The sequence below is a fragment of the Phoxinus phoxinus genome (genome assembly GCF_949152265.1).
Source record: "Phoxinus phoxinus genome assembly, chromosome: 21".
Classification (NCBI taxonomy): domain Eukaryota; kingdom Metazoa; phylum Chordata; class Actinopteri; order Cypriniformes; family Leuciscidae; genus Phoxinus; species Phoxinus phoxinus.
The window spans coordinates 26,739,923-26,751,318 of NC_136896.1; the positions used below are offsets into that span (position 1 = coordinate 26,739,923).

Genomic DNA, 11,396 nt, shown 5'->3' on the forward strand with positions numbered 1-11,396 from the left:
GATTTGCTTCGTACAGTATGTTGCTAGGTTGCTGCATTTGAATTTAAGTTCCTGCTTGAGACTTTTTCTAGGTAATCTTATTAATTGAATGATCATTTCAATGCTGTTCTCTTGGTTTGTCTTCATTACAGCCTGGTTTTGATATTAAGTGCAGCGCAAACGACACCATCATATGCCAACTGGGAAACCCATTTAAAAGCAAACAGAAGGTGTGAATGTGTGACCTTTCTGAAGATTTGCATGTACATTAAAAAAGCCTCTCTGATTACTCATTTTCCACGGGCCATTTAAATGAACTCATCTAATCAGACTGTACAGCTGAAATGTTTCGCTAATTTGTTCTCTCTCTTGATTTCCGTCTTCACAGACCTCATTGAAAATCATCTTTGAGACCTCTGGTATAACACTTTACACAGAACAGATTGAATCTCAACTTCAGCTCTCCACGTACGTATGTAGTAACTGAGGTGGTTTCTGGTTTATACAGATTATCCCCTCTACAAATTGTGCATTAAAGACATTTGATTTCACAAGTCGTTTCTGTTACGGTGACTGACCGAACGGTGTTTGTGTTTGTCTTCAGTATAAGTGAACAGAAGGACCTGTATCCTGTTCCTGTCACCCTCAACGTGAAGAACACAGTCCTCACAACCTTTACCTTGTACGTACCTTAATATATTGTTAAAAATAAGAACAAATATTTTGATGATTCATTTGTGCATGTTAAACAAAGGCCACACTGCAGCTAAATTCGTCTGTCAGTTCACCTTTTAGTGCTTAATCCTGTTCTGTACACACACAATTCAGTCATTTACGGGAGTGACAACCGCATTCTACAACCAAATTAAAATGCAGGTAGTGACAATCACATTTAGAATAATTCTACACAGTGTGTAGGGAAGTGAACTGATCAACTAGTTGTTAAGGACATATATAAATGTTCACAGAGAAAGATATGCAAGCGTTTACTTGCTTGTGTTGCCAGATCTTGCAAGAAAAAAACAGCGAACAAGCCCATAATAAACTGAAATATATTAAAATACTTTACATTGAAAATTAGACCTAAATACCTACACGCCCACTTTAAAGCTGCAATATGTAAGAATTTTGTATCAAAATATCCAAAAACCACTTGCGCAGTGTTATATATTTCTTTCAATTGTGTTCTTCCATTATCCTAAATGATTCCAATAATTTGTAAATTCAGAGAAATTTTCACAATTTAAAAAACAGATTTAACTGCCCGTCCCTGTTCACTTGTCGCCTGTCAATGATGTCATATCTGCGTTATCCCTGGTTTCCACTTGTACTGCCGTAGTAACCATGGCGACAGACATGCACAACTGCGTAGTGCGTAACATCTAGCGGCTGTTGTTGTTTCGTTCAAACATTATGGATCATGGCAAGCAGACTTTGGGACAAAGGGAGAAATAAAACGAGGATCAATATCGCTATATCGGCGTGGCGTTTTCGAGATGCCGAGAGCTCCGCGACTAACTTGGACTTGACAGAGACGTCGCTCTTGCATGTACTTTATTAGACAGGTGAGCAAATGTACAGTACATAAAACAAATCATATAGCTCAACATGATGAAATGTTAGAATATGATCTGTATGTTATTCTAATGTTGATCTAGCTTATTGCTAGTCTCATATAGCAAACAAACTAACACATAGCATAACATTATAACTTTCAACACACTCAAATGCTGTTTAGTATAGTGTAACGTTAGACCAAATGAAACAGCGCTGCGTTACCTCACAAGTTTCATTCGTCTAATAAACTGACCAGTGTGAGTAGTAATTCAGCACTTACGTGTAGTTCGGTAGAATGAAATGTCCTTATTCCTTCATATCCGCGGGACGCGTGTGATATCTGTCTCTTATTAGCAATCGCGCCCTGCTTCATACCACAGTAATGTTAAAAAACATGAATGTATTCACTCATCCATAAACATTATTAGATCCACCATGACAGCAAGTCCCATCATTCCGCTTATCACTGCATCATCAACCTACGTCTTTGTTATTGTATGAGGTTAGCGACCCCTAGCGGCAAAAAAATCTACATATTGTAACTTTAATAAATCCATAAACTTGATCACTATAAAAACACAATGCCTCTGTAGATGGTAGTTTAGTTCAAATTGCAGTCTTTTGTCGCTGTAATATGGTCAAAACAGCAGATGTTAAACACACGAGATGCCAGAGTTAAGTCCTGAAACTTAATTTTTATATTTTCACATAATAACTTTTTTTGTTTAAGTTTTTTATATTATTTTATTTCATTTAACATTTATTTTATTTCAAGTAACAAAAATGTTTGATTCATGGTTTTAGTTTCAGTTTAAGCTTTAGTTAACTATAATAACTCAAATGTATCAAATATATTATTAATGCACTGTTAATACGTCATCATACAACAAAAACAGTCCTGATGATCTTCGTTTAAAGGTACGCCTCCCTTCATTGCTCCGCCCCCAGAATGCACGAACACGCAATGCAAGAGTAGATGTCTCTTTATCATAGCTGAAGCAAGGCAAAATAAAGCTTTGTTAGCGAAGATGACGAATGAATGACAAGGAAGAACACAAAAATGAACATACAGTAAACAAGAGTGTATATACAACACACCAGGTCCAGACAAACAATGACACTCAAAACTGTCCTGTTACTATAGCTAACATTAGACAACAGCATATCTTGGTTCTGTGAATCATAGCAAAACTAATGTTACTCACATATGGAGCAGAAACAACACAAGCTCAGCATCTGTTTTCAGGCCTTCCCGCTCAGCTCTCTCCAGCACTGGAAAGCTTTTCTAATATTAACACTGGTCCTAACCTAACCTCACGGGCTCTTGCCTGATCATGACCCTTCTTTTTCCAGAAATATTCCTCTGAACTTTTCTCTTTTGTAATGTCTCTCGGCCATCTCTCTTTTGTAATGTCTCTCGGCCATCTCTCTTTCTACAGTCTTTCTTCAAATCTCCCTCTTGCTCACTCTCTCTCCTCCCCCATCATGAGTGGACATGCCCCCTACTGCTGATTGGCTACAAGCGTGTTGTGCTGCTCGGTTCAATCCACTTTCAACAGCGTTTCTCAGAAATCACTTTTCTGCTCCTTTAATGCTGTGATTCTCCTCCTGTCGTGTGCAGAGAAAAGCCAGTGATTGACACGTCCTTCAGTGGTAGCGTGATCGGGGAGTCTGCCATGAACAGCACCAGTGATGTGGGGAGTCCGCTGGAGTTTGTGTTTCGTGTGAGTGTGGCTTTATAGGTTTGTTTGGACACACACCAAAATGATTTTTATTTGAATGTATCGGGCTCAAATTTAGATGGTGCATATTCTCAAAACAACAGTGGAAAAGTAGACAACATCTAAATAGACCAAAATGAGATCTGAGACCACAATATTTTACTTAAAAATTAGTATTCTGTCATCATTTACTCACCCTAATGTCGTCCCAAACCTGTATGAGTTTCTTTCTTTCTTCTACGAAACACAAAACAAGATATTTTAAGAAATCAGTTTTTTGTCCATACAATAGAAGTCAATGGTCACCAGAACTGTTTGGTTACCAACATTCTTCAGAATATGTACTTTTGTGTCACATGAGGGTGAGTAAATGATAATGTAAGTTGTGGGTGAACTATCCTCTTAAGCGCACTTTAGCTCAAATGTAAAAACGCTAAAAAAGTTAATTGTTCACATTCCAGGTGAAAGTGCCGGGAGAACCTCTGGGAAATTTGGGAACTATGATGATTGACTTTGAATGGCCATTTGCGGTAAGCAATGGGAAATGGTTGCTGTATCTCACAGAGATAGTGATCAAAGGAGCGACGGAGTCCCGCTGTGTCCCACCAGGGAAGATTGTCAACCATCTCAACCTCACAGTGAGTCTGAGGAAATGGATACAGCAGCCCACAGTTACTCGTTTTCAATTCATTCACTCCATCCGGTTGTCTTCTCTTCCAGTTGTCAGATCGAGGTACTAAACGCTCTAAGAGAGAGGCGGGCTCTGCATATCCCCATGCAGAAGCTTCTCTTAAACTCCTGGCACCTCGTAAAGTTCCCCATTTGCTGGTGAGGCAAACGTTTGCTCTCTGAGGAGTGGTTTTCATAGTGTCCCACTAGTTATTTCATCATCCTAATGTCTTTTATCTCTGTTCAGGAGTGTTCAAAGCAGACGGCCCACTGTTTGACCTTTTCCTGCCCGCTGCACAACATGTCGAATCAGGCGGAGGTCAGAGTCAGGTCACGTGTGTGGAACGGCACCTTGCTGGAGGTTTGTACAGTGGCTGTTTATCAAGTACTCTTTGTCGTGATGTTCACTAAATGGCTCCTGGAATCTTTGTGGTTTTCTTGCAGGATTACGCCAATGCCTTGCGAGTGGAGGTAAAGGGGAAGGCCACGTTGAGACTGCAGGCAGACAAACCGACCATCAAAATGGACAACCATACCAGAGAGGTCAGAGCTGTTCGCATTAAAGTTTAATAAGGAATAAGGTACTTTTGTGTAAAGTACACAATAAGGAATTATTTACTCACCCTCATGGTATTTCATAGTTCATAACCTCCATGGACTGTCAAGCTCCAAAAAAACAACAGTAAAAGTACCATTAAAGTAGTCTAGACCAGGGTGCGTATTTTCTGTTTGACCCGTGGCCCAACCCCTAGTTGGAGAAATGGAGATACACAGTGTTGCCAACTTAGCGACATTGTAGACCCCTTTAGCAATTTTTTCCCCTTCAAAAAAGCGCCCAAACCTTATTTCGTTTCTGAGAATTGCCGGTACTGCTCTCCCAGCACGCGCGCGCACCTCTCTCTCTCTCTCTCTCTCTCTCTCTCTCTCTCTCTCTCTCTCTCTCTCTCTCTCTCTGTGTGCTTCTCTAATTTGATGATGATTATGTTGCTTCTCTAATTTTACATGCAAGTATAGCCGAAATCACAGCACAGATATTGTCTTTATCTTATGTGTATTTGATTTCATCAGACGACGGCTCGATTATCAGGATTGTTGTGCAGATTAATATCTTGGAAGGGAGAGCTGGTTATGTCTTAATGGGTCACTATTTCAGTCACTATTTCATATTCATTCCGTTGTTTGACAACAGAAACAGTAAAATATACCAATTCAAACCGTTTTATTGACAATTTAGCTTCATCAAAATGGGCACAGAGAGAGACAAACTAATGTAATAATAAATGTACATTTAGTATTTTCAGAGTCATGCAACAATCTAAACATGTTTGTTTTAGGAAATTGCTCAGTGCAAAGAAAGAGAAGTACCGGTAATGGGAACCTGGTATTTCTTTGTTCTTTCTTCATGTGTCTAATAGACATGAACAAGTTCTTTGAAAAATATCTGACCTTTGAAACATGTCTCGTCTTCATGCTCTATGTTGGCTATGGTTTCAATAATAAACATACATTTGCATAAAGCATCCATATTGATCCATGCCCATGATGATTAGAGTATTACAAACTTGAAAAGTATTAATTTAAGGTACATTTAGAACAAATAAAAAATGTGCGATTAATTGCGATTAATCGCGAGTTAACTCGTGACAATCATGCGATTAATCACGATTAAAAAAAATAATCGATTGACAGCCCTAATAAAAATATCTGTGGGGTATTTTGAGCTAAAACTTCACATACACACTCTGGACATCAAAGGCTTATTTGACATCTTGTGAAAAAGGCATTATACCACCCCTTTAAACATCTTGTAATATACTGTACAAGTCATATTGACTAATTTAAAAGACAATGAAAGTGTAACTTTGTAACAATATAAGGCAGTTTGAAAATCAGCAATGTCGGTAGGATATGTAAATAAACAATGTTTACTCATTCTCTGTGTTACCTGGATCGAAAAATTCACGTTCATTTCTTCAGCAGAATCCCACCAGATGACGCAAAAAGCGTGAAAACTACAGATCGGCATTGTTCAGCCCACGGGCAGTTTGATTAACAGAGGGTTATTAACCAAACAGTTGTTGTAAGAGTAGGGTTATCACTGGAAATTGTGCTTTTTTGTGGTCATTATAAACTCATTTGTTTATTTTTTGTTCCATGGAATGACATGAGAGTGAATAAATGATGACAGAATGTTAATGTTTGGATGAACTGACCCTTTCAAATATTCACAGTGTAACTCCTAATGACATGGCTAAAAGCTCATCTATTTTGAATGTCCCTTTGTCTCTGTAGTTTTCAGTAAACATTGACCCGGTGCTGGGAGAGGAGATGCCGTATGAAGTTCCTCTCTGGATCATCATTGTTGCAGCGGTTGCAGGGATACTGTTATTAGGCATCATCAGTCTCATTCTGTGGAAGGTATTTGTGCACTTATTTGATTTTGAGGGAATGTTGACCAAATATAAGGAATGTTAAAATATCTATATATATTTGCCCATCAATTAGAATGATCTGAAATCCAGGTCAAAACTGGGCTGGGAAGTATTATGTTATATACTTGAGATGAGATGGTAGAAATGTGATACAGACTAGACAGAATTGAATTAATTGGTCACAGGTGTGTGCTATTTTATGATGCCGTTGAATATGGATCATCTGGTCCATCTGAGTTGATGTCAGTGTTGTTATCAAGGAACTGTGCTGCGGTAGCATGGGTGCAGGTGCAATGATATTACACAGCGCCTGAAAATAGTCCCCAGTTATGTAACTTCCAACAAGTTTGTAATATCATTGCGCTGCTGGTACGCCAGCACAGTTCCTTGATTATTACGCAGGAATGAGAGTATAGTTCCTAGTCATATTGGCCTAGAAAATCGCAACTTTTAATTTTCCGTCTGTCTTAGTACACGATGTAACTACAGAAAAGTTTTAAATAGGAAACATATCGTAACACTTTGGTAATTTTTTTTGAGAGAGATGCTAACGGTCTAATCAGATTCAATGATCTATGCTAAGCTAAGCTAAAAGTGTTACCGCCAGACCCGGAGATCGGCTGAATGGATTCGAAAACGGTAAAACTCAACTATTTAACTCTAGGGGAGTTGGAAAATTAGCCTATTTCCAAAAAAAAGTGGAGTGTTCCTTTAAATACCAGTTGCGCTGGGATTTTTTTAAATATATATATTTATTTATTTATTTTTGGGAAACTATGCCCCCTACTGGCTGATCCCACCGCTCCCACCCTGATGCGTTTTTTCCGGGATTATTTAATAAACAGAAAGCTCAAAATAACAACTTTTGTAACATTGTTAAAGTTTTTGCTGTCAATTTGGTCAATTTAATGCATCCTTACTGGAAACCAACAACAAACTTTTTGAACTATAGTGTATACCATTACATAAAATTGCCTAAGCATGAAATTAAATTTTGATCATACCATCCACGTTTAGGCATTTTTCTAAAACATGTATTTATAAACCATAACTTTACCAAGGACGGTTAATAGACCCATATGACAGGACAGATTTAAACCACATGCTGGCAGTCCATGAAATTAAATTTTACAGCACACCCTTGATGTGAAATGTCACCGCATCTTGTTATTTAAATTAGTAATAAATGTCCCGCCTTGGGCTCCGCCCCTCCTCCACAGTGCGGTTTCTTCCGACGGGCCAGCCGGAGGGAGATGTATGAGGCCAAATCCCAGAAAGCAGAAATAAAGATCCAGCCCTCTGAGACAGAGAGGCTGACGGAGGAAAACTGAGCCTGGGGGCCCGTGGGCCGCTATGGCAGCACCGTTAGGGCCCTTCGGTAAAGCAGAGCCAGGATCTCTCCCTGGTTAACATACGCTTTTTCTGACTTTTCACTTTGCAAGCCTGTTACTCACATTCTAACTCCGTAATCCCTTCACGTAATCACTGCCAGAGTCAAATAACAATCTCCTCTTTTCTTATTCTGTCTTGCTCAGGAAACTAACCCTAAATATTCCCACGTAAAATGGACCTCAAATGGGAATCTCAATGCAATTTTTTTCCATTAATGACATTTTACGGTTCAGTACATTCTTTTTTCCACTGCAATCTGCCTACTTTTTCAGCGGCTTGGGTTCCAAAAGTATTTTTTCCATTCATTTTTCCCATAGGAATTTTAGTCTTCGTTATAAGCCATGAACCAAACCAGCCGGCTACAAGATAAATCATAACACTACAAACTTTGATTTAAAGCAAAAAAGTATTTGAAAATCTGACAAAAATGCAAATGTACAAGACTGTGTACTTAATGGCTTTAATGATGGAAAGAACTACAAACCCATGAAGCATTGCGAACAGCATAATCAAATTAAAATGTATTTGAGAGCGTAGGGAAACCGACTCAATTGTGGCATTCGTAGTGCTTCATGGGAGTGGGCGGAGCTAAAAAGCTCTTTAGGCGCGGTTTGCTTTTTTACGACTCTTGATTGGTAGAATTTTCTGTACAGCATCATGGGTAATGTAGTTTTTCACCACATATTTTGCTGTTAAACAATTATTTTGAAAAGAAGTTGAAATAATGCATGCTCACACTTGCATGCTCAAGCAAATGCCATTGATTAACAACCTCGTAGCTCACAGTATGTCTGTCTTTAAAGTTTTATCCTTAAATTTATTTCCCTATGTAGAAAATGAATGGAGCTTTTACTTCCAGGACGTGACTGTTAAAGATCCTATGATCTTTAATCATGTTTATGTATTTATACAGTGTTACACATTCACCCCAAAACTAATATTATGTCATCATTTACTAACCACATATTATTTATGTTCTTCTGTGAAACAAAATGAGATGCACAATTTCCAAGCTGCTATTTTTTAATCTAGGAAAGTGGATTTTTTTACTGCAAAGCTCCAGAAATGACCAACAAAAAAACATCCAAAAAGTATGATAAATATGACTAATGTCATTTGTGCTTGCATTCAATTCAAATTTGATGCCAGACAACTTTTCTTGTGTCACGTGAACAATCATGGCGCAGCAAATTTGAACAAGCCTAATGAGAAACTAAGTTTTCCAGTGAATAACAGTTAAAAGTTTGGTCTGTTTCTCACAAATTGATCAAATGGCTTCACAAGATCTGAAATATAGTGCACTCATCATATGGATTACTTTTATTTGTATTGCTTTTGTGAAGTTTTTCAGAGCTTTGCAGCATAAATCACTGTCTTCAAGAAAAACATAAAAAAAATAGGTTAGAATGAGGATGAGTGAATGAGAAAATTTAAATTTGGGGGAAGTTATATTAAGAAGCATATCTGTTACTCTTACCTGAAATATTTCTTTGATTCACTGTCTTTCTTGCGCAGTGTGGTTTCTTCAAGAGGGCTGTTTACTACAGGATAATGCCAAAGTACCACGGTGTGAAAATACGCAAAGAGGAACGCTATAACTTGGCCTTTCAGCCCGAGCAAGAACTGAGCAAGAAACTCTGGGTCACCAACTGGACAGAAATGCATGAATATTACTACTGACCTCTTCACCTCTCTCCGTCCAGAGCCAGGGGAGCGTGACGATTGGAGGATGTATTTTATTAACCCTGACAACTCATCAGACACTGGACACTGACGTTTGGAGCCATCATCCACACGCAGTGAGCTATTGAGAACGTGTTTTGAAATGTGTGTTGGTCTGTGTGCAATATCATGTTTTGTAGACCATTAAACCACTTTCAGCAAAGCCAGATTGTCGGCATTGTCTGGGACGTCACGTCTCTACTAATGATGAGTTGATTTATTTGACTATTTTTCGGTCTTCATGAACATGTAAATATGTTTTGGTTTCAAGCGTGTGCTTTATTGCTTTTTTAATTTCATTCCTCTATAATATATTTTTTTGTTGTTGTTGTATGTAATTAAGGTGACATACTAACTTTCCCCCTTATGTTGAGGTCAGAAGATGTGTGCTACTGTATAGTTTACCTGCCAAAGCAGTGGGTCATTTTCACTTGACATTTCCATCATGCTAAAACTGATCTGAGAGCTGTTCTCATAAAACAGCGCTGAGGAAATAGACACGATTTCCAGTTCTGCTGAATTCAATTGCATTTTGTTTGGATGCTTATTTTGTAACTCTGTAAGTTTAAGAACTGCTCTATTTTTCCAGCTTCTTCCTCCCATGGAGAAAGACTCTTAAAAACAAAGGTTCTTTATTGGCATCAGTGGTTCCATGAAGAACCTTTAACATCCACTGAGCCTTTCCAGCGCACAAAAGGTTTTTTAAAGTGGAAAAAAGGTTCTTCAGATTATTAAAAAGAAAAAAATGTTATCTTTTAAGAACCGTTCACTGAAAGCTTCTTTGGGGAACCAAAAATGGTTCTTCACTGGCATCGCTGTGAAAACCTCCTTTTGGAACCTTTATTTTGAAGACTATAATGTCAAAGTGTGTAAAATGTTTGCTCAAATCATTATGTTCCTATCAGAATTAGTTGGGTGAGTCTCAAACGAAGAAAAAAATCTCAAATATATTTCAGTCATGACAACTCTGTATTATTTAACCAACATTGCTTGATGTTTCGTTTTGAACATTCTGTTGACTGTAAGCAACTTTGCAACTACATGTCAACTAACTGTCATTAGAGTGTTAGTAGACTGTCTGCTTAATATCTGCTAACTCTTTATTGTAATGTTCCCCAAAAAGACATTCTACTGACTATAAGTTACTTTGCAAGTACATCAACTTATTCTAACCCTTACCCTACCAGTCTACTTATACTCTTCTAACACATGAAGACATGTAGATGTAACGTTACTTACACGTTACTAATAGGAATCTCGTTAGGTGTCACGTATACTCAAAAAAGTGAAACCCCAGCATTTGTTGGCATGGGGCATGGAAAGTACATATGCTTGATTTTGGCAGACGAGATCTGCTACGATAATGCTGAGCAAGTACAAGAATTGTACAGATCTCTATAAAGCCCCTTTCACACAGCGCGTTGATCCCGGTTGCCAAATTGCCAGAGTGCCTTCTGTGTGAACGCAAACACGTTGGGGACCTAGTAACATTGCCGGGATCAGTCCCGGAACGCGCCCTGTGTGAACAAAAGCCAGGATCAATGCCGTAAGGGGGGTGTGGTTGTGATGACGCACGTGCCATCGCGCGACTCTGTTGCTCTTGCTTTTCTTTCAAAGAAAGAACAAAAAAATGTCTGCAAACTGGAACGAAGCAGAGACCAGGAGGTCCTTATATCCGCGCTGAAGCAGAGAGCGTTCGCCAGCTTTGTGGAAGGGTACGCGATGCGTTAGTGTACATGTTTTCAATGCGTACGTTACACGTCTCATCCTGACGTCACGTGTCTTTACGGGATCTTACCGGGATGTGTGTGAACGAATGCACTCGCAGATCCAGGAAAATCACTGGCAGTGTGAATGAACCAAAATCAAACGACACATTATCTGTGTATTTTCTGGAATTCTGTGTGAAAGGGGCTATAGTGGT

The 11,396-nt window shown here is 38.7% G+C and overlaps 1 protein-coding gene across 2 annotated transcripts in view; it reads left to right on the plus strand.

The window, feature by feature from the left end:
- itga3b (integrin, alpha 3b) overlaps window positions 1–10,396 on the plus strand; it is a 45,417-nt gene extending 35,021 nt beyond the window's left edge. Inside the window, exons 16-26 of one of the 2 annotated variants that reach the window (XM_079594472.1) lie at window positions 132–209; window positions 368–447; window positions 584–661; window positions 3,158–3,260; window positions 3,719–3,895; window positions 3,978–4,085; window positions 4,174–4,287; window positions 4,371–4,469; window positions 6,219–6,344; window positions 7,579–7,736; window positions 9,266–10,396. In XM_079594472.1, coding sequence (XP_079450598.1) covers window positions 132–209; window positions 368–447; window positions 584–661; window positions 3,158–3,260; window positions 3,719–3,895; window positions 3,978–4,085; window positions 4,174–4,287; window positions 4,371–4,469; window positions 6,219–6,344; window positions 7,579–7,689 — 1,074 coding nt within the window. In that variant the 3' untranslated portion in view covers window positions 7,690–7,736; window positions 9,266–10,396. The remainder of the gene's footprint in view (window positions 1–131; window positions 210–367; window positions 448–583; window positions 662–3,157; window positions 3,261–3,718; window positions 3,896–3,977; window positions 4,086–4,173; window positions 4,288–4,370; window positions 4,470–6,218; window positions 6,345–7,578; window positions 7,737–9,265) is intronic. The other variant, XM_079594471.1, reaches the window with a different exon arrangement.
- Window positions 10,397–11,396: the final 1,000 nt, after the last annotated feature.